General features: G+C 44.1%; 1 protein-coding gene across 5 annotated transcripts in view; it reads right to left on the bottom strand.

Moving 5' to 3' along the window:
- CACNA1E (calcium voltage-gated channel subunit alpha1 E) overlaps nucleotides 1–21,794 on the bottom strand; it is a 372,240-nt gene that overhangs the window by 188,593 nt on the left and 161,853 nt on the right. For 4 of the 5 annotated variants that reach the window (XM_087438754.1, XM_087438731.1, XM_087438736.1 and 1 more), the window contains 3 exons: nucleotides 17,699–17,802; nucleotides 16,432–16,584; nucleotides 15,060–15,241 (listed from right to left, as the gene is read on the bottom strand). In XM_087438754.1, the coding sequence (XP_087294880.1) occupies nucleotides 15,060–15,241; nucleotides 16,432–16,584; nucleotides 17,699–17,802 (439 nt within the window). Of the gene's footprint in view, nucleotides 1–15,059; nucleotides 15,242–16,431; nucleotides 16,585–17,698; nucleotides 17,803–21,794 lie in introns of those variants that run through there. The other variant, XM_087438745.1, reaches the window with a different exon arrangement.

The raw sequence follows: 21,794 nt of genomic DNA, 5'->3' as shown, positions 1-21,794 counted from the left end.
GAGACTGGTTGCCACAGCAGAAAAGGATATGCAAGCTCTTCCCAATTAGAACAGGAATTTAATTAAACCAAGAGAGAAAGGAGAGATGGGGAGATGATTAAGGCCCCAGCATATTTCCTTCCTTGGAGGCAAGGGGAGGAGGCAGGGCAGAGCTAGAATTCACCCCCACTCACAATCTGCCCCTTTCCTCCCTGGCCCTCCCCCATCTCTTCCACACCCCCTATTTCTCACTCCCCCTGGGCATCCTTCTTCCTCCTTTTTTGGACACCTAGGCCCCTACCCCAAAACCAGCCTTGTGCAAAGCTCTCCCTCAAGACATATGTGCTGCTGACTCATTCTCCCAGCTGTAACAAAGCTGAAAACTTTTAATTCCCCAGTTATTATCTTTTCTCGCTCTTTCTACTTCATCTTGCTTCATGTTATGAATTATGTACAGTACTTCTGGTACTCAAGAAAGACCCTTTATCAAATCTGTACAAAAGAGAATTCATGAGTGACTCTGATCCACCAAGAGTCTCTTCAAAGGACAAAGAGCTACCCTGGCCTGCAGGGAGCTGGAGCTTGAACATGCACATGTACACGTGCGTGCACGGGGGGCACACGGCTCTGTGGAGACCCCTGAAACCTCCTTTGGACCCAGTGACTATAACACACCCTAAGGACATTTGCCCTTACGTGCCTGCCCTCTGTTAGGCTGCACAGGCCAGGGCACATAGGAGAGGGATGTGACCAGCTACCTTTCCAGGTGGGGTAGCTTACCACAGACTGTGCAATCCGCAATAGTAGGCCATGCCTTAGTTTTTTTATTTATAAATCGTAAATCAAGATATGTCCACAGGAGGCTGCTTCCTAAATGCCTGAGACAGAGAAAGCTCTTCAAGATCCTCCAGCAAAAGGGCTTGATGCATACAAGCCACAGCACACCCACGCCTCACCCTACTGAAGGGAGGGGAAAAAGCCACACTGTGTTTCTTTTGGCCCCTTTCTCTGAATCTCCTCTGTCCAATGTCCCATCTTTCTCCCTCCTCATCGCCCACCTCCCAACTTGCTAACGGCACCCGAGATCCAGTTTAAATAACCTACTTTGCAGTGTATTTAGCTTTAAATGGAAGTCGTCAGACAAATGCAATAAATAACCTGAGTACAAAAGAGAGGCCCGCACCCTCCCTCTCACTCTGTCACACACACATGCACACACAGACTAAATATAGGCAATTACTCTCCGTGGTAACCTTTCCCAGCCTTGGCATGCTGATGGTCACAGCTGCTTCTAGTAGTGTAGGACGGCAGGCAAGGTTCACGTCCCCGGGTAGACTGAGGTCCCAGAGGGTGGACCAAGACTGCTGGCTCAATGAGGCGATGGAATCTGTAGTCCAGGAGAACTGGAGCCACAGACGCCCACCTCTTTTGGGAGCATGATCTTGGTGACTTGGCTAGCCATGGGTGCCTCTCTGCTATTCCTTCCCAACGTGCTCAGGTGGCATGCTCCCTGAGGGGCTATGTCATGCCACTCTGAGGCAACCTGCTACAGAAGAGGAACCTGTCACAGACAGAGGAAAGTGGGAGACCTGGAGAAGGTGAGGAAGGTGGGGAGAGAGCCCTGAGTGGAAACCCTGGGAGAAAGGGAAGCTTGTGACAGAGATGTGCCAGCCTGACTACCCAGCCCCGCCTGTGTTTGGGGGACATGTGCTGCTAAGAACTCAAATGTGACATGACTGGTGGTGAGGGAGGTGTGATCAACTGGGTGTGCAAAGGCTTGCTGCCCTTTGGGTCTGGCCTTTCCTTCCAAATCATTAAAGGCAGCCTCTCTGCTTCAATAAGACAGCCGTAACTGGCAGCACTCACAAAGGCAGGTGGGGGCACACCTCAATCATTCAGATAAAGGTGGAGTCCTCTGGGAAAGGACTCAAGCTCCCAAACTCCCTTTCTTTTCTGCTTCATCTAGAAATCTGCTGTTTTTACACAAATTACTCAGGGAGTGGTGGCTTTGTTTTACATCATCAAGGAAACAGTTGAACAAGGTCATGGTATTACGATGTTTTGTGCACAAAGGAAAGAGAAAGACCCTAACAATATTTTGAATATATATTCTACCTTTCTTCCAAGGGGTCCCATTGACCATATCTGTCAAAACACATTTAAAGATGATATGCATAAAGTCTGCATTGTAAGGCTCAATAATAGAAATCCTCCTAACATAACTGTTCATAACCTTAAACTATTTTAATAGTACCATAAATTTATAAAGCATATCTCAGTGCACAAAGCACTTTCACACATAGATTCTTATTTAATTCTTACAACCATAATATGAACTAAGTAGTGTGTTCCAATTTAGCAGAAGAGGAGAATGAGTCTCACTAAAGTCATATGACTTGCCAAGACCATGGTGGGGGGAGGGGAGATTCCAAGAACAAAACCTGGACTTGAACTCAAGTCTTCTGAGTACAATCCAATGTCTAATACTACCCTATTCCTTACAGTATTTGCAATACCAGCCTAATTCGTTTTCTAAGATATTCATTCTTTGGTGACAAGTTACCTAAACAACTTCTAATTCCTGTTAAAATTAATGTAAAAAGCTCAATGTCAGTAGAATGGAAAAGAAAACTCAAGCACCAAGCTGTTAATAGCAATACTGTGCATTCACAAGTAAATTATTTATATCAATATAATTATATTAATAGACTAATCTGTTATAGAGATAAAATCTATATTATCATAGATTTTTCTAGCCTTCACAGATCAGAGAATTTTCACAAAACAAAGACAAAAGAATGTGGGCTTGCAAGAGGGTTGTTAAACTTTTTATTTTGCCAAGAAAGGACATTAACATTTTAAATTTTTTAATTCAATTTCAAGTTGAGGAAATTTAGTTTCATAAAAACCCATATTGCCATTATTTTCTCATTATGCCAGACTGGTAAGAACTTGATCAAGAGCTCGGCCCTGGCCCATTCAGGAACACTGCTGTAGGTAAATGTCGATCTGCCCTAACACACACAAAGTGTAATAAGTCCTGAAGCACGTTAGAATTCGGTAGCAGCTGCAACATCAGCATTTCACCAGTTATTCAGAGGTTATGCAAGTTAGCAAGAACTGGTATGAATACTTAAAATGCATTCAGAAGCCATTTTTGCACCAAATACAGGTATGTTTTTCAATATGTACATAATATAAACAACACTATATTTCTAAGCAAAAACATAGGACATGAGAGCACCCAGCATACAGAACAGAGACCGACAGCAAACAGATGCTAAGGAATGGAAAACGATGGGAGAATTTGCCTTACATGCCCTTGAAGCAACCAGCCACTCTCTTTGAATAAGCAAAAAGAAATCTGCTCATTTAGCAAAACTGAGTTTATAAGTGCACAGCTCACACAAGCAAAAAGTTATAAAATGTGCACTCATCTAGCAAGGGATGAGTATATTTTTCAAAGCACTTTCATATGTTTTATTTCATGTAATTGCTACAAGACTCTTCTGAGGTAGGAACAACAGGCAGTGTTACCCGCATATTACTAATGAGGAGACTAATGCACATTTATTTATTTGTCTACTTGACACTTAAAAAGAGAGGTAGGGGCCGGCCCTGTGGCGCAAGCGGTTAAGTGCGCGCGCCCCGCTACGCGGCCCGGGGTTCACCGGTTCGGATCCCGGGCGCGCACCAACACACTGCTTGGCAAGCCATGCTGTGGCGGCGTCCCATATAAAGTGGAGGAAGATGGGCATGGATGTTAGCCCAAGGCCAGTCCTCCTCAGCAAAAAGAGGATTGGCAGATGTTAGCACAGGGCTGATCTCCTCACAAAAAAAAAAAAAAAAGAGAGAGAGAGAGAGGTAAGTGTTTTGCCTGCAATCACAGGGCTCGTGGTGGGAGGGGATCCAGTGGCCATGCCTCAGTGTAAGTATCAAATCCCGAGCTGATGTTCACAAAGGTAAAAAAAAAAAAAAAAAAGAACTTGTAAAAAGTCCAAGTCAAAGACGGATTCAGCAACTGAAAATGATTCAAGAAACAAAATCGTGGCGTGGGTATGTGTGTGTGTAGGGAGTCTTCAATTTGGGGGTTGTTCTTGGTCACATTTCATCATAGAAGGCAGGACATGCTTTTTCTTCCTTCTATCCAAAACCCTAACTCTCTCTCAGATTGCCTAGGTATGAGTCTCTTCAAGAGCATTTCAGAGCCAGGTTCCAAGCCAGGGAGGCCAACTGTGTCACAGAAATAAACTGCTGATTACACACAAACTCTCTGTAAACACTCAAATAAATTACCATCCCCCTACTTTCCACTGGTTGCTTTTTTTTTCCCCTCTACCTGTCACAGGAGAAGGGAGCAGGGAGCCGAGCTGAGTGAAGCAGGAAAAGAAGACTGCACTAACGGTGGTGACAGCCCACTGTCAAGCATTAGCGGCGTCCCTCCTCACAGCAGCTCACTCATCTGAACGCAGAACCTGTGCCGCAGATGCTGATGGCCTGGGCAGTCTGGAAGCGGCGGCACCTGTGGTGGGTTCCCAGAGGCACGCTATGAAATCAGTCCTTCAATGGATATTTACTGAATACTTAACCACATCTGGGGAACTGTGGTTGATGCCGGAAGACAGAATGATGTTTTGGCAAGGAAAAGAGGCAGAGACACCTAAAAGACATCTCATAATAAGGCAATCTGGGAAAAGCACCAAATGAACGCTACAAATGTTGCAGTCTGGGGGAGACAGCTCCGAGGAAAGATCTCCTCTCCTTTGAATTTCTCAGGGATAGTCACAGAAGGCTCTGTGGAGGAGGGGGCATCAGAGTTTGGGAGGAAAAACTGAGCTCAGTGATTCAAAGAACAGGGAGGCAAGATTGGTAAAGATGCAAACAGAGGGAACAAAGAGACGAGTCTGAGAGGAGCAGATCTGTACAGTGGGCAGTGGAAGAAGATGCTTTGCCTGTCTACTCTAGGTGAGTGGTTTTCACAAGATGTTCTAAATAATAATATAACACCATAGCGTTTTCTAAATAATAGTATAACACCATAGCGTTTCCTACGCACCAGGCATGTGCCAAGGGCCTGATCTGAGATATCTCACTACCACTGCGTGAAGTGGGTTCCAGAATTATCCTCACTTTACAAACAAGGAAACTAAAACACAGAGGTCAAGTAAGTCGCCCAAGTCGCACAGGTAGTAAGGCGGGACCAGGATTGCTAAGCACTGTTATACCACCTCGAGCATCAGAAATCATTTTTTCAAACAAGATCTTCATCAGAACACCAATGCCTAAAACTTATAAAAATGGATGCCTTTTGGCATAAAACCATTTTATTTCATAAAAATATATTTATAATATAAAACATTTACTATAGAATCAATCACTCAGAAAAATGAGGTTGTGTTTTGGAAGATAAAAACTTGACGTTGGGGTTGTGGATGACTGTGGCTGTCTCGAATCAGCTTTGGCATCCAGTTTATTTCTGTATTTTGCGTGAGTTTCACAGTATTGAGAAAATCCTGAATCGTACAGGAAAGTCATAGTGTGCTCACTTATATCGCTTCATGTGAGCAAACAAGCTCAGGTCTGAAGTTTTTAAAAAGACTAACACAGAACTGCAAGCTTTCCAATCAATAGCACATGGACACTAAGTTCAAATGAAGGCAGAGATGGCAGAGGGAGCTTTGCTCCAAGGTCTGCCCAAAAGGGAAGTAAGCCAGCAAGACCACAGGTGGTCTCCGAGTGTGAAAATTTGGTCTCGAACACACTGATTATGTGGGACTTTTTAAATAAGTTTTTTTTCTTTTCATAATTTTCTACTTCCTCAATTCTAAGATATAGAATTTTTCACCAATATAAAAATCTTTACCGTTGAAGCTTTTTGGAACTCAGAATATATGAATATGTAATCTATAGAATGTAGTAGGCTTCCCCCCCGCCTTGAAATGCTGTTATTAAATGTTTAGTAGATCTTATAGTCAATGATATATAGCCTGGATTCAAGGAAATGTGGTAGTTAAAAGAGATATTTTAAAAACAAATTTTGAGAAAAATTTTGCAGAAGCCACCAAAGTCTATCTATGGATCTCAGCTGATAAGTCCCCAGGCCAGGGCAAAGGGCTGCAGCCTAGGGATGGCAGACAAGAGAGTGAGACCAGAGGGCAGGAGAGGGAGGCACCTGGCAAAGCACCCACAGAGGATGGAGATCCCAGTGGTCCTGGTCTTCTCTGACCACCACAGGCTGCTGTGACCCACCTGCTCCCGGGGGTGAAGGGCCCAGCCTCAGCTGCTGCTTCCCAAGAAGAGGGAAGCTAGGAGAAGGGGATAAAATTCAGAAAGCATCCCAGGTCCTCTGGGGCTAGGCTCATCACTGTGGCTTCTTTATTTTATCACGAGTGTTGTGATTTCCCAGAATATCAGACATTTATATGCAGATGATAAGCCAAAACTAACTCACCAGTCAAATATAAAATCTATTTCTTGTGACTAACTCCACTACTCTGCCTCCCCCTGAGTACAGGGAATCCTTTGGTTCCTCTTGTGGAAGGACAATGGGAGCCCACGGAAGTGGGAGGAAGGTGGTAAGGGTTCTCAGGATTCCCTGTAAGGAGAGTTCTCCAGAGTGTAAAGTGGGGGCCCCTGGCACCTAGCACCTTGGAGGAAAGAGGCTCTTGTTCAGGGCTTCCCTCTCTTTGAGAGGGAAAGAGGCGTAACTGAGGGCATGAGTGTAGGTCAACAGGAAAAGCATCAGCTGGAGGTTCAACTCTGAGAAAAAGCTGAGATCTAACTGCAAAATGTAAGACTTCATGAAAGCAAAGATGTGCAAACCTATGCATACTGTTTTTAATAGACATAAAATGAGGAAGGGTCAGGAGAGGGTCCTTAGTACCCCCAACCCCCCACCCCCAATTTTCAAGTCAGTTTCTGAGCATTGTCCCTGAAAGAAAGTAAAAATGTAGAATAGCATCTAAGGGCACAGTAGGCAAATGACGCCCCTGATCTATTGTCAATAGCTCTGACTTCCTTGTCCAACAGCCTGTCCAATAGGCTGCAATTCAGTATTGCTGGCTCCCCTTGAGTTCGCTGGCCCTCACTGAAAACAGGCCTAGGGTCTACACAGGCTCCCAGGAAGCTCCCTGCAAATGAACCACTCCCTCTCAGTCCTCCCAAAGATCTCTGCTCATGATGTCCCAACCATTCACTATATTTAGCGTGCCTGTTGTTACAGGAAGGTGTGTGTTCCCATGCACACGACTGGTCACCCTTCTAGTCTGAAGGCAGTAGATACTCTTTCCTGAGAGCCCACTGTGTGTCAATCACTTTACATTAGACAAATATTGAATGAAGCATGGCCCCATGGAAATCCACCTAGTGAGGGGGACAGGGTGAAGCCTTTTTCTCTAGTACTCGCCCACTCTGCACCCCACCCCACCCCCATGCCTAGCAATTACAGTCATGTGGAGCAGCGGCTCTCCAACTTCAGTGTGGCCTCACAATCATGCGGGAACTTGTTAAAAATAGATTCCTTCCTCCTACCTCTAGAGCTGCTGGTTCATTAGATCTAGGCAGGGCCCAGGAATCTGCAATTCTACAAATTGCCCCCAGGTGATTCTAAGGTGGACCACACCCTGAGGGGCACTGAAAGAAAGCGCTCAATAAATACTTTTTCAGTGAATGATAAATTGAGGAAAATACGAATAGAGACCTCTTGGCTTGCCCAGTGTGCCAGAGACTGGCCCTGTGCCATCCCTGTCCAGCTGAGATTCCGTGAGGATTTGGGCTCCAGAGTGAGCCGGTGGAAAGTATCTGAAACAGCCAGAGTCACCAATGCACCACTCCAGTTAATTTCTGCTCCTTAGTCCCAAGGCCTGGGGTTGCCTCAGAATAGAAGGATCATAGCCTAACGCTGTGAGACACATCAGGCATCGAGGCCTCTGGCCAGGGATCCGATATTAAACTCTCTATTAGAGTGGGCTAAAAGAAAGGAAAGGGACTGTGAGCCAGCCTATCAGCTCTGTACACACAAAAGACCTGGAGACTGGCCTGGTGTGCAGTGTGAAATTCAGGCACCTGATCCAGAGACGAACTTAGTATATTCGGAATAAACCCCAAACATGACGGCATCTCTAGTTGGACAAATTATTAAGAAACCAAGAAGGATATGAAAGGGTAGGAATAATTTCAGGGTGGAGGCAGCTATGGATGGGAATATCTGAGTGCTACGGAGAAAGAAAGAAAACCAGTGTCGTGCCAGGGAGTGGAGCACTGTAGACCCCGGGCTCAGGCCCAGCAGGCAGGGTGGAGGAGGAAGGCACACTGCAGGGTTTAGAGAGAGGACAAGTAATTAACATGGAGAACAGGCTGCCAGAGGTAGGAGCAGAAGCTGCAAACGTAAATGTGTTTAAAAAAAGAGTTAGACAGACACTCTGAGGAGGAAAACAAGATTACAGAGTACAATGCTTGTGAGGAAGGTGGGCGGGCCTGGTGGTTTTCAATCCCCAAATGTTCGCCAAGTCAACGTTCTGAATTGGGCTGAAGCAGGGCCAGGCGCCCAGGAGTGAAGCCTTAGAGGGGACAGGAGGTGTGCCGAACCTTCTAGTCACAGCTTACTCTGCACATGGCACACACGTACCTCACTCATTCACACACTCATTTTCCCTCTACTGGGGGTAGTTAAAGCACCAAATTAGAAATCAGAACATTTGGTTTCGAAACTCACTTCCTACTTCCTCTATGCAACAAGACAGGCTTCTCAACTTATTCCACAGACTGAATTTGTCCAGCAGATTCAAGAGTAACATTTCAACAAGGGCCTACAATCCATTTATTCTACTCCCTTTCACAGTCTCTCCCCCACCTCCTTCCTCCTACCTAGCTCAAATTCCATTGCTATGCTAAGATCACTCTCTTGACCTTCTCCCATTTTATTGTACTCACCTGGCAAAACTACTCTAGTAAAGCCAACTCTCCACCTACTTCCTGCCTGAACCTCAGTGGCCGAATTCGACCAAAGGAAAACACACCACGTTCACCGTCCCACTTTAACCTCATCACCACTAACCCCAAGTGAGTCCTGAAGGCTGCCCGGGAATCAGACCCCCACGCCATTTACTCCCTCACTCTCCTAGAAAACTATTTTACATCCTCTTCTCAAACTTGCAACATTTTCCTCCTCCCCCTTCCGCTGATGACCTTAGTTCCTATTTCATTGAGAAAATAAAAGCAATACGAGGAGAAATTCCACAAGCTTCCATCGCAGCGTCTATCCACGTCCCAGCCGCTGCAGCCTTCCCTCCTAGAACTATGGATGAACCCCTGGAGCTCCGAGCCAAGCCAAGCCCTCCGCCTGTGCTCCATGGGCTGAGAGCCCATCCCCTCTCACCTTCTTTAGGAAGTCGTTCCACCAAGTGTCCTCCCTCTCCTTCATCAGCAATGACTTTTATCTTGAATGATTCATTCTCATCAGCAAATGAATGGTATTCCTTCCACCTGCCCCATTTTCTCTGCTTCCCTTTCAAACAAAACAACACAATGATCTGCACACGTTGTTTCCAACCCTTGCTTAAACCTTCTCCAATCAGGCTTTCAGCCTTCCAAGTCCACTCGAATTGCTCCTGGCCTCTGATGGTTAATTCTCAGCCTCTTCTTATTTGACCCATCGGCAGCATTTCACCCAGCTGATCCCCTCTATTTCCTCTTTCTGTAAAAACTCTCTTCATTTGGCCTCCAGGGTACCACACTCCCTGATTTTCATTTTTCCTCCCCACTGCTCCTTCTCAGTCTTCTTGCTGATAACTCCTCAACTCACCAACATCTTAACATTGGAACTCAGTTCTGGAACTTCTTCTCTACCTTAGTTAGATCTTCATTTCATTGGTGGTTTATCCAGTCTTATGACTTTAAATATCATCTATACACTGAAAACACCCAAATTTATATCTCCAGCCTAGGCTTCTACCCTGAATCCATTTATCCATCTCCCTCCCTATACGGCCATGTCAAATAATCATCACAAATTCTTAATTCATGTCCAAACTCAATTCTTAATCCTCCTCCCAACCTACTTCATCTTTCAGCCTTCATGGGAAAGGGGACAGACCAACTTTCAGGATGCACTTATCATCCTCTCCTCTGTGTATAAGACAAACCACAGGTGAACAGACACTGGTATCAGATTCCAAGTGTCATCTATATTACAGGGTCCCAGGCTCCTGCAAGGACACAGGAACAGGCAGTGCAGACAGGGATGTGGGGCAAAAACTAGTCTAATTCAGAGCATGACTGATCCTGGACACAGGAGTCTACAAATTTTATCAACTATATACCTCATCCTCGGTCAGCTGGTATACCTCGTTGCTCTAACACCATAAGATGATGGTAGGTTTCTGCCCCCTATTTGTCAAATGAGTTTTGAGTATGTTCTGTTCCCAGGGCATGTGGAGGAGGTGGTGGGAGAAGACTGAAGCAAAGATGAGTAGAAACATCCCCTAGTCTCGTGGAACTCAGAACCAAAGCATTCTCTGTAGATACCATAAAATCAGAGAAGCTTCAGGAAACTGGAGATGGCAGTTTTTCATCAACCCTTGGATATGGTGTTCTTCTTTCAATGTGCTTATGCATAACACATAAACAAAATGTCAACAAGGCAAAAAGTGGATAGCAGTTAACCATTTAACAAATATTAACTATGTGCAGCCGGGAGAAGACAATTTGAAAAAGAGCCATAGGCACTGTTAGAGACCAAAGGACTTCTGATGAGACCAGAAGACTCTCAGAAAGTATCCAGACTACAAGTTGCCTCTTCTTGCCAAAAGCCAGTCAAGTCTATAAAAATCTCCTGCACAATAGCAGCACAAAGCATCCCAGGCAGTCACAACAGATACTGCTGGCATATCTGCAAAGCAGGAGAAACAGCACACCTCCAAGAAATTTCCACATCTGCATGAGTTTATCACCATCAAGTGAGAAGAGAAATAGCTCAATGGAAATACAGATGAAAAAATATGGGACTTTAAGAGATTTCAGTAACTGCAGAGAATGGGAACCTCTGCAATCTATATATTAGTCCTCATAACACAAACAGCAGATAACACAAATCCAGAATGACAACAGAGAAACAAAACTCAGACCAGAATCAGGAGACAGCCAGTTCTCAGAGCCACATTTAGCCCAGGTGAAGAGGGTAGAAGTTAATACCGGAGCCAAAGAAACATTTGTAGAGTGAACAGCACTGATCAGAGGGAGAATGTATTGTACTGGAGAAGGAACACTTATCCAGGTTATAAGAAAGAAAATGAATTAAATTAGTAAGAATAGGGGAGAGTTTGCAAGTTGAGGAGACCTTTGGAGGGACAGCCAACTCAGGAAGCAGCAGCCAGCAGAACCATGGACTGCTTTGCATTCTTTCCACCACAAGAGAGAGGGAAGCCAAGAATACAGTTGGAGTTTGACCAAGCAGAGTTGAAGTTCTGATAGAGACTAAATGGAGCACGCAGGACTCCAGGTTGCCCTGACAATGGGAACTCTCCCCCACTTACAATAACATGTTATAATGAGAAAAGCTGCATACAAATGAAGTTAATAGTAATCAATGGCAGAGCAACACAGGGTCACAGGAGGCATTCAGGAAGAGTTCGTGCAGCAGAAAAGGGATGCAGACAGGAGGGAAGTATTTAAATTGTATATTAAAAGGTTAAACCGAGTCCACATGCTTGAGAGAGCTTCTGTGTACGGTGTAAACCTGAAGGTTCTCCAACTGGTTTGGGCTTAACTGGTGCCAATAAATCTTACATATTTGTTGCCACCATTGAATAGAAGAGGCGTTGGGTGGGGAAAGAGGGGCTCCCCTTTCCTTGTAGCCTGTGTGAGGAAATACAGCAGCTGGATGAACTGGGCCTTCCCAGAATAAGTGGTAGAAAGGGAAATTAACAGTTATATTTGCATCTTATTAGTGGTGGGTGGTGGTGATAATGACACAGTGAGCAATTGCCCTACATGCAGAAACATACATATGTACATACATGTATTTATAACATTAAGTTGACTAGTTGTTGATCGGTAATTCCATGGTGTGCAACCAGTTCTAATATATACGTAAAATTTCATCACTACAAAGCCCTAAGTTAAGAGAAGAAAGAAAAATACTCAGGCATGGTTGACATGGGCTACCAGAATGTGCAATTTTTCACCCAAGATCCTAGGCATCTCTAATCTCACACTTTCAATGGGCATAATAAGCACATTGAGAGGAATGGGAGGTGAATTAGTCTGTACTATTTAAATTATTTTCCTACCTCTCCCTTACCTCTTTCCTGCTCAAGCTGAATGGCTGAATTTGGGTAAATGAATAGCTTATATGATGTGTCTCCACCATATACTGCAAGCCCTATGCCCAAAAGTATGAAGAGTCCACTACTCTGAACCTGCTCCTCTATTGCTAGCAGACAACCCTAACTCCAGCACGTGTGTCCAGCTCCTGTAAGAAAGTTCTGCCTGGGTCATGCTTCGTCCCCCAGTTCCCTGCTCAACTAAAGCCTAGTTTTGCTGGCTCTCTCTCTTCCTAGGGAACCAGACTTTGTCCTTGTTCCACTGGCTGAAAATTGGTGCCTTTTTCATCCAACTTCTCCTGCATCAAGGTGTAGTCATCCACCTAACTATGCCTATCACCTCTGCCTGTGGATTCCTGGCTACATTCCCTGCCCCTAAATCCAATGCTCTGGAAAGTGATGTCATTTCTAAGTGGAGCTTCATTTTGCACCAAGAGAAGCCAGTCACTTTTCAGAAACCAGCCCTACAGCTCAACTAGTTCCCTCAAGCCTGGATCCAGCCACAGGGGTAGCAGGAGGCCTTCAGTAAACTGAAGTTCAGTGACTGATAGGCTGGAAGTTGAGGGAGCGGGTGTCTGGCCCTGGGAGCCCATGCAATGAAAGGTTTCAGAGGATCTGTAGCTTGACCTCTTCTCTTTCCCGTTTCCTCGAAAGAGCGAATCTAGAGAGAGGAGCAAGATTACTGTCTCTTTGTGTGACCTCCATACCTATGTTGGGTAGATAACCAGAGAGAGATGGGAATTTGAAGTGAGCACCATGAGAGCAGGGATCATGGCACTTTTTTTTCCTCTCCCTGTTTCCCTAATGCCTAGCACAGTTCTTGACATACAGTAGATGCTCACTTAGTATGTGTTGAAAGAATGAATGAATGAACAAAGGAACTAATGCAAGGGATGAGTGACTCTTCAGCTGTGCTCCTGCTTATCTCAGTACCGTCTGAGCCTCGGCTCCAGAGGACCAACAGAACGCGCCTGTATCTTCAAATACAACACTTCTCCTCTCAGCCTTTCAATGCATTTCTCACATCACTTAGGTGAGTCTACACATATAATTGAAATACATCACTCCCAAAGCCCAACAAATGACACCAGCCACTGTGGGGCCAGTGCTGTAATTTCCAGAGGTGCCTGGCTAGTCTGAGTGACATGGCCTCAAGACATCCTTCACATCTCAAATGAGGAGCGACTGTATTCATCAATCTTGCCTTCCTTCCCTCCTTCCTGCCACCCCTCACAGCTGGTGAGAATCTCAGAGTGTCCTCAAGGTTTTTCTAGGTCACACATAACCCCTGGGCTTGCTGGGCATAAGCTGGCCCTTGGGACTTCTTCACTGCCCTTTAGAGCTTTAGCATAACAGCCTATGGCTCTTTTCTGCAAAGCTCCATCCTGCCTTGCTCCACCTGTATGGGAATGGATCCAGGTTAGTAATGGACATTTAGCAAGCACCTACTTGTACAGGCCTTACACACATCCTGGCTCTCCAGGCATTACAATCTGGTTGACTCCATCCTGAGACATAGCATTTCCTTTCCCTCCACTGTAGATTATATCCAGAGTTCCTTCTAAACTGGGCTTTGTATAAGCCACCCTGTGCCACACCCAATAAGTTTTGTACAGATGGAATCAGGCTAAAAGGAAACAGAGGGCACCTTAGGGTAAAGGCAGGCTGTTGGAATGCAGGTAAGGGATGACCATTCCAAAGGTGTCTCCCTTCGGGTGGGCTGGCTGGATGCATATAAGGGTAGAGACCTTTGTAAGCGCCTATTTACAAAGGCAACCTGTCCAGACTGCTTTGCCCACCTAGGTTTCCTATGCATCAAACCACACACCACCGCCCCCCATTTAGTCTAAGTTCTCATTTTAGAACTTAGACTCTGTACCACGCCTTTCGTAACTTGTTAAAATCAGACTCCAGGTGACGGAAGAGACTTCAGCGGTCACCCTGTTTAACTTCTGTCCCTGTACAGAAATCCCCTAGCATCCTTGACAGGCAGTTAGACAGCCTGGTCTTACATACCACCTCAGAACCTTCCAAACATGCCCGATCATATGAATCACAGGGGCACTTGTAAAAAGTACAGCTCACCAACTATTCAAAGCTACACAAAATCAAAACCTGCACAAACATGGCCTGTGAATCTGAATTTTTAACAAGAACCCCTAGTGAGTCTTACAATTAAGCATGTTTCTGAAGTGCATGTAATGCAGTGGTTCTTGACAGTGGCTGTGTATTAGATCAGCTGGGAATATGTAAAAAAAAAATCAATGACAGGCCTTTACCCCTAGCTATTCCTACTTAATTTGTCTGGAGTGGAGCCCAGGTGGTGTCAATTTTTAAGGCTCCAGCCGATTCTAATGTGCAGCCAAGATTGAGAACTACTGTAATATCTTCCCAGACCAATGGTAGCTCTTTGAAGACAGCAACCAAGAAATGGATACCTTTTGGTCGATACCCTTCACTGAACCCCACCACCATGTTGAACCTGTAGCAGAACATACTCTATAACTGCATTTAACTAGTTTTGTTCACCCATCCAATGTAAGATGCAATTTCCTAACTGTGTTAAGAAGCTGTGTACTTCCACTTAGCAAGAGGCCAGACAATGGAGGGATATGAACTGCAAAGCCTTCCCATGATTGAGTGTACACACACATACACCTCCCGCCCTCCTTTTCCCCAGATTAACCAGCCCAAACAATGCCAGAAGCCTCATTCCACACATCTTCCTTCCTGCTCCCGCCCCTGGCCAGCTCTACTCACATTATACAGCACGGTGGTCCACCCTTCCATGGTGATGCACTGGAAGACAGTCAGCACAGCAAAAAGGATGTTATCAAACTGGGTGATCCCATCGTTGGGGCCGATCCAGTCCCTGCATTCATAACCAGCTGGGCAGCCCTGCACACCACATGGGTGAGGGGGGTCAAATCCTTCTAGAATACCTGCAGACACATTTGGAGGGTGGAGGATAAACCGTATGGTGTTCAGAATGATCTGGAAAGGACCCCAGGAAGCCACAAGCACACAATTCTATGTCACATAGAAAGGTTTGTCCTTCTTTGTCTCGGGCTGCCTCCCCTCTGGCCTCTCTACACCTCACAGCTCGCATTCCATGTGTTCAACCCAATATTTCCCAACCTCCTCGGAAAATGGAGCCTCTTCTCCATTTGGCATCCCACTTTCTGCACGTCATATCCTCTACCCTTGCCTGAGTACCACGGAATTCAGGACTGGATCACACAGAAAGGTCTGAGGTGAAGGCAGAATCTCACTGATTTTCTAACTTCAGACTCCAGGATAGACCTTGAGTTCTTTTTTGGCTTCTTGGGGACAATTATATACTACGGTCCCATCCGTGGGTCTTAACTACTCGTTTTTATGGCCTCAATTCCTGGTCTTGAATAAGCCAAAAATAAAAAATAAAAATCTAAAGTGGAAAATGTCCTTTGAAGACTCTTTTCATAAAAAAATATGGTACTTAACTAGGCTTCTTCAACCTCTCCTCTGCCCCCTTTCCTTCTAGGGTCCTCTACTCAACTTGAAAAGAACAAATAAGATACAAAGAGACAAGAACCTGGGGTTTGCATACCCCACCAATCTCCCAAGCACCCCTGCCAAGCCAAACTCAGAGCTCCCTCAATTCTTCCACACTATGTACGGGTCACAATAGAGAGGGGGTAAGATCATGAGATGGAGCATGAAGGAAACATGTCTCCACAAACCTGGAGGGACCCAAGTCTGACTCTGGATTCATGAGTCTCCCTGGCCTGTGGGCCAGAGAGGCCATTGTACAATCGGTATTTCTTCAGATAAATGGTTTCTGACCTGCATTCTGATGGCCTTCTACCATGAGATGGGGGAACTGAGATGTCCCATTTGAAATCCTCTGACTGCAAACCTAAGAAGTTATTTGCTTTGCGATATCCAACGGATATCTTTAGTCTACCAGTGGAGATCTTTAGTCTTGGCTGGTTGTGCTTCAAAACGCTGCTGACTGGGAAGTTTCTGACTTTAATTCTAGGCTTGGGATAGGACATACTTTTCCAACCAGTCTCCAAATACACTGAAATTACCCCAAAGACCCAAAGAGAGAGGAAGGGAAGAAGTAGAAGACAAAAAATAATGACCCTACCTGAATTGTTCATGAAGCATGCTCGGTGCAACTTCCCACTGTAGAACTCCAAGCCAATGATAGCAAACATCAGGATGGCAAAGAAGAGCAGAAGGCCAATCTGCAGGAGAGGCACCATGGCCTTCATGATGGACTTCAACACAATCTGCAGGCCTGGAAGGAAAGAAAGAGAATGATGAGTGGAGCCCTCACTTAGTACCATCTGATATAGCAGCCTCAGTTTCCCTTCTTCTAGGAGAAGGGCAAGTCTTTGAGGGAAAAGAACCATTGGTCCTGAGATGATAAACACAATTTACAAAAGGATAAGCAGGACAAGTCAAGCCAAAGACTGCCATCACTCCTTCTCCTGGGGATCAATCCCTCCCTCCTCCTCACCATTCCCTGATCATTTACCTGCCTATTAGCTTTCCCTCATTTGCTCCACCCATGTTGTCTTCTGGATTCCCCTTATAGATTAAACTTAGTAGAATGTGCTTCTTTCCAAAAGGGAATTAGGCCTAGCCCTGCTAGGCTAGAGGTCCTATGAGAGCAAGAACAAAGTTGATCTTCCCCACCACTCTATCTCAGACCCCGTCCCCCATCCACTGTTGAGGGAGCACAACTAGTACAATCACTATTCACAAAATCCATATTCTTTGACCCAGAAATTGTACTCTGGGTTTTTGGCCCGAGAAAATAATCAGAGATTTGAATAAGATTTAAGTAAAAAGATGTTTCTTGCAGCACTATTTCTAGTTGGGAAAAAACGAAATAACCTAAATGCCCAGCAACATAAAAATGGCTAAGTCATGGCCCATCTAAGAAAGACTATAATACAGATTTTAGAATCACATTTTTGAACACTTTTTAACATCAGGAAAATCAACCGCATATGACAAGATCCAAAACTACATATATAGAATGATCCCAATTATATTAAAATTCACAGGAATAAAGGAATGAAAAAATATACTAAAATGTTAACCAAAGTTATTTCTGAGTCATAGGATGAGTGTTTTTCATTTTTATTTTGTATCATTTTCTTTACTTTCTAAATTTTCTATAAAGATCTTTCGTTATCTTTTACATCCCCCCCAAGAAAAAGCTACTAAATTTAAAAATGAAATGTTATGCCAGATTGCTGCATTCCCACTATTTATTACCACTGGGGCTTCCTCCAGGAGGAATTGTTTCTTATTTATCCCAAATTCTCTTAGCCCTCGGATCCAGTGGAGGACACGTCAGTAACACTATTAGCAGAGTAGAAAGAAGAAAGGCGAGTGCTCACTAGGTATGCCTGACACGAGCTTCAGGGGCCTCAAGACACGCACGGCCCGGAGGGTCCTCAGGTCCACGTGTGTGTTGAAGTGGGTTCCTGCAGTGGCCAGGATGCTGCAGATGGAGACACAGAGGGTCAAGGTTACCACAGTCTGGCTTTCTCCCCCTTTTCCATGGGGGAGGTGGGTTAAGACAGGATCAGCCTGGAAAGCACACAGAGCCGACGCCGGCTGCGTGTGGGCACACCTGAGCTTGGGTGAATCACCAGGGTTCCACGTGGAATTAAATTTAGCCACATCTGGGTTTCACTTTACAAAGAAGGAAAACTTATCATCATATAAGAATCCTAGTTCCAAATCATGAATAAAACACAAGGTCTCCAGCATCTGTCCCCTTCCCGCCCCCAACCTTGTCCCCTACTCTCCATCTCTGCCCCTCACCAACCTCCTTCCCCCTTTCCAACCTACCCTCACACATTTTATTTCAAAATTCTCTTAGATTCTCCTGTCCCCTATCTCCTCCAGGGAATTTCTCTGCATTAACTGCAGTAAAGGAGTAACTCAGTCTTCTCCACCTTGACACTTAGAATTTTCACCAAACAAATCAATCTCACTGATGCTTACAATTAGGGAATAACTTCACTGGTCCCCATACAGGATTTTTATAATTGCGCCAAATCACTGCATGATCTGGATTTGGTTTCTTTGCTTCCATTTTTCCACTTCTGCTGCCATATCCAGAAACGCACACAAAAATCCATAGCAATCCTATTAGATTGTGTACACCAAGTACCTTGTCTTGAGGAGACAATTTATTTCCCATGGCGTTGCAGGTACTTTGGAGAGACAAAGACACTTAAGTATTTATGAAAAACACAGAAGACTAAGAGTCAAAGAACTGGGTTTAAGTCCTGACTCATGCACTCGAGAACTGGGTGACTTGAAGCAAGTCACTCAACCTTTGTGAGCCTCACTCCCCTCAGCTACAAAGTGGGAGAGTCATGGCCAATTATAAAAATGAAAGGACACGGTATTGAATATTAAGAGTGTTCTGTAAACTATAATGTGCAAAATACACATTGTGTCGAACACAAATATTAGTAATATTGGTTTTGCAACTTTGTCTAATTGTAGTCTTCTTTCTGCAGTGTAATGCCTTTTCTCCCTCCTAACTTCTCCAGGACAATTTCATCTATGTGGAACTATTGGGGAATGAGTCCTTCAGAAAACTGAGTTTTCTATATAGTCAAAGGGTAGCAAAAATGGTTTATTTCATTTAATTATTTTTGGTGGAACCTCTCGGAAATATTTCAAGTATTGAAGAAGATACCTGAAGTGCCTTCAATACTTAAAAGAAAATGCAAATGAAAGGTTTATGCTGTGTCTCTCTAGAAAGCAGATATAGGATCCAGAGGTACAAATTACACAGATCCAGGACATTATCATCACGAGCAATAACTCTGAAACAAGCTGTGCAGGCCAACAACAAAGTGGACTCCTTGATGTGGTAGTATACTTCCCGACATTACAAGTATTCAAGCACAGACTGTAGAACTATCTATTAGGAAGTGAAGAAGTTTCTGACATTGGGTTGAAGGTCATTTAAATGACCGATAGAGATTTCTTTCAACTTTAAGATTTGATCATTCTATGTTAATCTAACCTCAGAATAAGAACCAGAAAGAAATCCTATTCTCATAAAGAATCTCAGGAGACAGGCACGCTTCCCAAGTCTGCTCCCTCTCTCCCGACCCAAACTTCCATCCCCTCATCGGAAAACGAGGGGCTTAGGGAAGCAGAGTCCCTGACACTGCTTTTGGCTCTATTCCAAGGCTAAAGAGAGGAATTAGGGAGGGGAGAGATATAATCTCTAATAAGTGAGGAAAACTGAAGAGAGAGCAAGGAGAAACATGGAAAATAGGACTGAAAAATAGGACAGAAAGAGAAAAAGATAAAGGAAAGAGGAGAGAGAGAAAGAGAAACTTCAAGGGTAGGTGTAGTGACAGAGAACCAGAACCCTAGGAGAATGGGGTCACTGTTCTGCGGATTCTGCTAACAGAGGAAGGAGCACTGCACCAAGTCTTCTGAAATGCACATGGGGAGACCGCTCTCCCTCTGGCTCGCTCTAACAAACACAGCGGGTAGAATCTGCCCCGTTCAGACACCAGAGTTCTGTTTCCCAGGATACCCAGACACACACGAGATGCTCTTTCGTATCACAAAAAAGGCTGTTGCAAATGAAAATTCCCTCCCCAGCCCTGAGTTGAACAAGGCACATTTCAGAACATGGAGGTAGGGGCCGAAGACAGAATTAAAAGACAAGAAGGCACAAGTGTAGAGAGAAAGACAAAACGGTAGAGGGAAAGGAGAATGGGAAGTTAGTGGAGTGAGTCGTGAGAGAAAAGGGAGATGAAAGCAAGACGGGAAATAAGAAGAAATAAAAGCTAATGGAGAAGCAAAGGTCAGAGAAATAAGACAGCTCACGGGGGAAAGAGAATAAAAGTAAAGCTAACTTGAAAGAGAAGCAAAAATATGGTATTTGTTGCAGGGGCCTCACATAGCCAACCACAAGATACGTCCATGCTCTTTTCACTAAGTGCAGCCCTTGGCAGAACCAACCTACTCCCCAAGTCCTCCAAGCCCCACCACACTCCAGGCAGGACCATGCCGCCTCTGGCTCCATGCTCCCCTGGACCTCGGAACTTCTTTTTTGTTTTTAATTATTTTATTGAGGTCATATTGGTTTATAACATTGTGTAAATTTCAGGTGTACATTATCACATATCAGTTTTTGTATGGACTGCATCGTGTTCACCACCAATAGTCTAGTTTTTATCTGTCACTATACACATGTGCCTCTTTCGCCCTTCCCCTACCCACTTCTCCTCCAGTTACCACTAATCTGTTCTTCTCATTCATGTGTTTGTTTATCTTATGAGTGAAATCATATGCTGTTTGTCTTTGTCTAGTTATTTCACTTAGCATAATACCCTCAAGGTCCATCCATGTTGTCACAAATGGCACAATTTTGTCCTTTTTTATGGCTGAGTAGTATTCCATTGTATATATATACCATATCTTCTTTATCCATTCATCCATTGATGGGCAGTTGCATTTGCTTCCATGTCTTGGCTATTGTGAATAATGCTACAGTGAATATAGGGATGCATAAGTCTCTTCGAATTGTTGATTTCATGTTCTTTGGACAAATACCTAGTGAGAGATTAGTGAGATATCTAGATTAGATATTAGTGAGATAACTGGATTGTATGGTATTTCTATTTTTAATTTTCTGAGAAATCTCAATACTGTTTTCCACAGTGGCTGCACCAGTTTGCATTCCCACCAGCATTGTATGAGGGTTCCCTTTTCTCCACATCCTCTCCAAAATTTGTTATTTCTTGTCTTATTAATTATAGCCATTCTGAAGGGTGAAGGTGATATCTCATTGTAGTTTTGATTTGCATTTCTCTAATAATTAATGATATTGAACATCTTTTCATGTGCCTGTTGGCCATCTGTATATCTTCTTTGGAAAAATGTCTATTCATATCCTCTGCCTATTTTTTGATCAGGTTGTGTTTTTGTTGTTGAGTTGTATGAGTTCTTTATATACTTTGGAAGTTAACCCCTTGTTGGATATATGATTTGCAAATATTTTCTCCCAGTTGGTGGGTTGTGTTTTCGTTTTGTTAATGGTTTCCTTTGCCTTGAAGAAGCTTTTTAGTCTGACGTAGTCCCATTTGTTTATTTTTTCTTTTGTTTCCCTTGCCTGAGTAGACGTGGTATTTGAAAAGATACTGCTAAGGCTGATGTCAAAGAGTGTACTGCCTATATTTTCTTCTAGGAGCTTTATGGTTTCAGGTCTTACATTCAAGCCTTTAATCCATTTTGAGTTAATTTTTGTGTATAGTGTAAGATAATGGTCTACTTTCATTCTTTTCCACGTAGCTGTCCAGTCTTCCAAATACCATTTATTGAAGAGACTTTCCTTTCTCTATTGTATGTTCTTGGCTCCTTTGTCGAAGATGAGCTGTCCATAGATACATAGTTTTATTTCTGGGCTTTCAAATCTGTTCCATTGATCTGTGTGTCTGTTTTTGTGCC

Source organism: Ceratotherium simum, chromosome 2, assembly GCF_057802395.1.
Source record: "Ceratotherium simum simum isolate JZ-2026a chromosome 2, ASM5780239v1, whole genome shotgun sequence".
NCBI lineage: Eukaryota > Metazoa > Chordata > Mammalia > Perissodactyla > Rhinocerotidae > Ceratotherium > Ceratotherium simum.
The sequence above is the reverse complement of the archived record's forward strand: the minus strand, read 5'-3'. Positions and strand labels throughout refer to the sequence as shown.